This window comes from Tamandua tetradactyla, chromosome 19 (assembly GCF_023851605.1).
Source record: "Tamandua tetradactyla isolate mTamTet1 chromosome 19, mTamTet1.pri, whole genome shotgun sequence".
NCBI lineage: Eukaryota > Metazoa > Chordata > Mammalia > Pilosa > Myrmecophagidae > Tamandua > Tamandua tetradactyla.
In genome coordinates, this window is record NC_135345.1 from 24,726,130 (window position 1) to 24,732,111 (window position 5,982).

Consider the following 5,982-nt stretch of genomic DNA (forward strand, 5'->3'; position numbering starts at 1 on the left):
TTTCCATTGTGTTTTCCTATGTAATTGCAGCCTCATTTTCACAACTTTTAATTGTGGGGATGGGCCAATATGTCTGCTCGAGACCCGGGATGTTCACGGTTTGCTAATCCACCTCTCACAGGTGTGCCAGCACCCTTTGAGTGTGCGGTACTAATTTCCATCTTAAATTGTAGCATGCAGCAGAAATAAGTCAATAGCTGAGGAAACAGAGGCAAGCAGAAGACAACAGGCCTTTTTGTAAAGAGGCCGTCGTACTTGAAAGCAGGCTGTTTTCTCTCTAGTTTTTGATTATCCTGCTGCGTGCTGAAGGTCACTGGTTACGTCTGCACAGGCCAGTGAAGTCATGAAAATGAAGTCTCGGCAAGGGAAGGCTGGGCTGGGGGTGGAGGGGGTGTGAGGAGGTGGAGACAGAGGGGAGGAGGGGAGACAGTCTGCCTTGCTTTCCCCTCCCTAAACCGGCCCAATGACCTTCTTCCGTCCGGCGGCTGACCACTCCCCGGGGCTGGCTTTCTTGCACTCCCACCCACCGAACCTCTTGGTGGCAGCCGGGGTTCCTGCAGCCGGTGGGGTGCTACTCCCTATATTATCCGAAAGGAAAGCTGCTCTGGAAGCTCTGGAAAGGTGAGTGCTAAGTTGAGGTTCATTTTCTTCATCTCAGAGCATGCTTATTAAACGTTTTGAGCCCGGCTTGGGGAAATGAGCCACCTCCTGGCACAGTGTTTGGCTCATCCTCCCCTGGGTGGAACACACTTGGGGACCGTGCCTGGCTGCCCTGGTGGGGTAAGCGGGTGGGGAGGGAGAGGGTGGGGAAGGCCACGGAGAGAGGGAAACTGTTTTTCCTTTCATATGCAAAGGCCAGTCCAAGGAGACTTGAGTTTTAGAGAAAAAGAAATCTGGAGGGACAAATACTGCTTTCTTGGGTGTTGCATGGCTTATGGGTTGGGGACTGCAAAGGAGAGGCAGGTGCTCTGAAAAGCCACCTGCTTTGGAAAGGAACAAAGGGGAGGACCTGGCCAGCTGCTGCATCGTTGCTGCATGGGCTTCTTCTAGGAGTATGCTGAGGAATTAGGAAACACCAAAGGCTCCAGGAGGGTCACATTCACTGGTAGTGACAGACCTAGAAGAATCAGTCTTGGTGACCTCCTTTGGTTCAGCGTGGGGGGACCTGCTCCCTCCTCTGATAACCTTGCCCCCTCCCCCCTTCCAGACCTAGGCAAAAAAGCACTTCCCCTTCCTCTCCCCCCCGCCCCACCCCAGTAAAACACACTGGGTCATTCACAGCTCCAGCTAAGTGGGAGAGTGTGCAGGAAGCACCAGCCTTGTGCTGGGAGACCTCAAGGGAAAGAGGAGTCAAAGGCAGTAGAAACAACAGAGTCAGAGGTTAGGTGGCTTAGATGAATAATTTCCTTCTTTGTTTTAAGAGATAAACATCTCCTTAAAATGTTAATTAGTACCCAGTCATGTGTGAAAAGGAAAGCTTTCCTCACACACCGAAAACAACATGTTTGTTCTGTGCTAGTAAAGAAAGGTTTTCCAATCAGCAGAGCTCTCTTGAGTGGCAGGGCTGCCTCAGGAGTGGGGGTGAAGGTGGGAGACACTGATGATGGAGGGCTCGGTAGGGATGTTCCCCCTCCCCCCCGCCCAAGGCACTTTACATAGTAACACCACATCTCGGCCACATCAGAGGTGGTTGCCTTGATATCACTTTCTCTGCTTCTTCTCTCTCTCCAGCTGCTCCTTCTTGGACTCTTTCCCTGGGACTTCCTTCTCCTCTGCTAATGGCCCTGACATCTCTGTCTTTAGCCACAGCTTCTCTCTGGCAGCGAAGAACTGCCATTTACTGAAAACTGTCTGTGTGCCAGACTCTGTTCGAAGGCCCTTAGGGGAGAGCCATGCAGCATGATGCCCAAAGCATGAGCTCTGGAACAATCTGCCCACCTTCAAATCTTGCCCCAGGTACTTACTGACTGTGTGACCTTGGTGAGACACTTCACCTCTCTGTGTCTCGATTTCCTCCATTTTAAAATGGGGATAATGATAGCACCTACCACATAGAGTTCTTGTGAGGCTTAAATGAACTAACATACATAACGTGCCTGGCACATGCTTTCTATAAATGTTAGCAATTCTGTCTCCTTCAAACCTCACAGCAAGCCTCTAAGGAAAGTCCTATTCTCCCTACTTGTAGATGAGAAAACTGAGGCTTAGAGGGGAGGTGGTGCCATCAGTTTGCAGGCGAGCATTGACTCTGCTACTCGACAATAAAAATAACAACTCTAGCTAGCTAGCCCTTAGAGGGTAAGTGGAAGGCAAGCTTCAGATCCAGGCTGCAAGTTCCAGAATCCACTTCTTGAATCACCATAATTGCCTTTTTGTAATGGTTACGTAAAGAATAAGTACTCACTCCTGGAGCTTGTTTTCAAAATGGCAACTTCTTTGGGGTTGGAGAAAGCCCTGGAAAGTGCCATTGACTCTGAAACCAATTTTCTGGAAGCAGTGTTGACCCCTGTGGCCAGAGGTACAAATGAGAGGACAGCTGGCATATAATAACTCATTTAACCCCTTCATGATTTTCAGTGGTATTCCCAGCCTGAATTTGCAGGTAATAAACCTGAAGCTAAGACAGAATCAGTAACATCCCCATTGCTTAAAGTTAGTGTATGTGGGAGTTGGGATTCGAATTTGCATGAGACACTTAAAATCCTTGGTCGGACCCCAGGATCTTCTTTGAAGCTTAGAAAAAAATTCCACAGAATCAGAGTCTCTTGGGGGTAGAGCCTGGGCATCTGATTTTCAAAAACCATAATCTAATGTGCAGCCAGCTCTGAGAACCCCTCCCAGCTACACTGCCTTGTCTAGGGGTTTCCAACTGTCTGCCGAGCACCCTAAACTGGACACCCAGCAGCATCTCACAGGTCTGAGCTGAACTCATCCTCTCTCTCCATTCTTGGGGCCTGGTACAACCATCCAGCCACCTGGGCTTCCCTGCCAGGAACCTGAGTCATCCTCAATTCTTCCCTCTCCTTCCCTCCCACCAGGAATACCCAAGACATCTCCCAAACTTATATCCTCCTCTATCTTTGTTGTCTCCGCCTCCACTCAATCCCTCATCATTTCTGGCTTGGTTTACTACAACAGCTTCCTAACTGGTTTCCCTGCTCACTGCCTCTATTTCTGCTTCTCTGTGTCTCCATCTCAGCCCAGGCTGTTTCCTGTGCTCCCTCCCATCTCATCCCTATCTTATAGGCCAGTCCACATTCTTTCTTCTGCCAGACTTAAACTAATAACTCATGCACCACTTCCTTGCTTAAACTCTTCCATCAGTACTAGTCCTCTGGCTCATAGCCACACTCCTCAGAAAAGCAAACCCAGACCTTTAGCCTCTCCTGGCTCACAGTCGTCTCTTAAGCTTCAACTCCTGCCTTGTTGCCGGGCCATATTCCAGCCGCAATGAGTTTCTCACCACCCTCCAAGCGAACTGTGCCCTGTGGCCGCCTGTGAGCATGTCATGTCGTGCTTCCTGCCTGAAATGGCCTTCCTACCTGGCTCCCCTGGAAAACACCTACTCATCTAGTGGGACTCAGCTCAAATGCCACCTCCTCTGGGAAGACTTCCTGGAGTCCCCAGGGGAGATGGGCACTCCCTCCTCTGCCCTTCCCCAGCATAAGGCTATGTTTTCAACGAGAACAGCATAGTTTTGAGTTGGAATCTGTTGATGTGTCTGCTGCTCATTTGAATTCCGCATTCAACAATCACATATTAAACATCTCCCATTGCCAGGTGTGGGCCCAGTGCTGGGGATACTGATGAATAAAACTGTCTTCAGACAATTGTAAGGCTACTGACCATTGCCGAGAAGAGGGGCAGGGCATTTCGAAGAGAGGGCACAACATATGCAAAGACCAAGAAGTCAGGGACAGCAAGTCTTACCTACGGCTTAAACTAGAAAGACAGTAGGGGGAGATGAGGCTGTAAGACAAGGGAGGGGGCGGGTCTGGAAGGGCCACTGGGGCAGCCCCATGCGCCCGGATCCACCCTCCAGCTATGCAGACTGGACCTGACCTTTAAGGCAGTCGTTGAATGGTTTTAAACACGGGAGGGCCACCATCAGATCTGTGTTTCAGAAAGATCCCTATGAGTCTCCTGGCAGCGGGGATCAGGCTCATCCATCTTTACAAGCCCAGCACCTAACAGTGCCTGGCACAGAGCAGGCCCTGAAGAAATGCGTGCTGAACGAATGAATGAAGGAAAGGCTGGGGCGAGGACCCCCTCTGGAGGGGGTGGAGGGGGTTGGATCTGATGACGGTGAGGACCCTGAGTCTCGAGGCTTCCAGGGACTGACACTCGCTGCGTCCCCGCCCCCGCCCCGCAGGGGTGCCCGCAGGTGCCCGGCCGCGACCATGCTGGCGCTGCTGTTTTCCTGCCTGCTCCTGGCGGCCCGCGCCTCCCGCGCCTCCGCCGACTCGGACGAGGCGGAGCTCAGCTTCAGCACGGCGGAGCTGATCCGCGACGTGCACGTCATGGTGACGGAGATCTGGCAGGAGCTCCCGCAGCGGCGGGCGGCGGACCGTGGAGCGGATCCCGCGCTCTACGCCTCCTGCCAGGTGCGGCCGTCGGCCGCGCTGGGCGCCGCGCAGCCCCGCGTCTCCGGTCAAGTCCTCTTCCGGCAGCTGGCGCCCGATGTCAAGCTCGAGGCCTACTTCGACCTGGAGGGCTTCCCGGTGGAGGCGAACGGCTCCAGCCGCGCCATCCACGTGCACCACTTCGGGGACCTGAGCGAGGGCTGCGGCTCCACCGGGCCCCACTACAACCCGCTGGGCGTGCCGCACCCGCGGCACCCGGGCGACTTCGGCAACTTCGGCGTCCGCAACGGCCGCCTCTGGAAGTACCGCTCGGGCCTCGGGGCCTCGCTCGCCGGCCCCTACTCCATCGTGGGCCGCGCCGTGGTAGTCCACGCGGGCGAGGACGACCTGGGCCGCGGCGGCAACCAGGCCAGCCTGGAGAACGGCAACGCTGGCAGCCGGCTGGCCTGCTGCGTGGTGGGCTTGAGCGGGCCCGCGCCGTGGGCGCGCCAGGCGCAGGAGCACACCAAGCGCAAGAAGCGGCGGCGGGAGAGCGAGAAAAAGGCCACCTGAGTGCACCCCCACCCCGCTGGCGCCCGGAGACCTCCCCTCCCCGTGCACCCGGCTGCACCTCTCTGCGCCCGAAATACTCTTCGGTACCCTGAGCCCCCGCATACACCCCTGAGTGCTCTCCGCGACCTGGGTTGGTCCTTCTGAGCCCTGAGATCCCCACATATGCCCCCAGACCTTCCCCAGTTCGCCTTTGAGTTCCTCTCCACACTCTGAGATCCCTTCCCTTGCCTGAAAACCCCTCTTGCGCCCTGAGAACCTCTCCACATTCTGAGACCCTACCTGTGCGCAGTTACTCCCTCTATGATTTGAGACCACCCCCACCCCAATGTGCTCTGAGGCCCTTTCCGTGCACTTCTATGCCTGAGATGCCCCTCTCTGCCCTGAGGCTTCCCCTGCATCCCGAGACCCCTTCTGCCCTGAGGTCCCACCTCCTCCTCTATAGCTGAAGTCTCCCTAAGAGCCCCTCAGGTACGGAGAGACTCGCCACCTCAGGCGACCTGAGAGCCCCCAAGTACTGACGTATGCCATCTGCCCTGAGGGCTCTCTAGATTTCCTGAGGCTCCCCTTGCACCCTGATCACCCATGATTCCCGACACCACTTTCTGCCCTGAGATCCACCCCGCCCCCAACCCCACCTGAAGTTCTTCCTAGATGCTCGGAGACTCTGCGGAGGTTCCCTAGGGTGCCCCTTTCCCCTGGTGGAACCCCCACACGAGAAGTTGCGGTTGGGACCCCTTTCCTGTGCCTTCAGCTGTTTCCTGCCCACCATCCCTGGAGACAGGCTTCTTTGGGGGATGTTTTGCCTTCTTTGTGTTGCACATTAAAAAACCAGCAATTCAGTACTTTA

The 5,982-nt window shown here is 54.9% G+C and overlaps 1 protein-coding gene across 1 annotated transcript; it reads left to right on the forward strand.

The window, feature by feature from the left end:
- Positions 1-462: 462 nt before the first annotated feature.
- Positions 463-5,982, forward strand: SOD3 (superoxide dismutase 3). The gene is made up of 2 exons (XM_077136514.1): positions 463-621; positions 4,373-5,982. Exons 1-2 carry the CDS (start codon positions 464-466, stop codon positions 5,133-5,135), a joined length of 921 nt encoding a protein of 306 aa, XP_076992629.1. The 5' UTR covers position 463; the 3' UTR covers positions 5,136-5,982.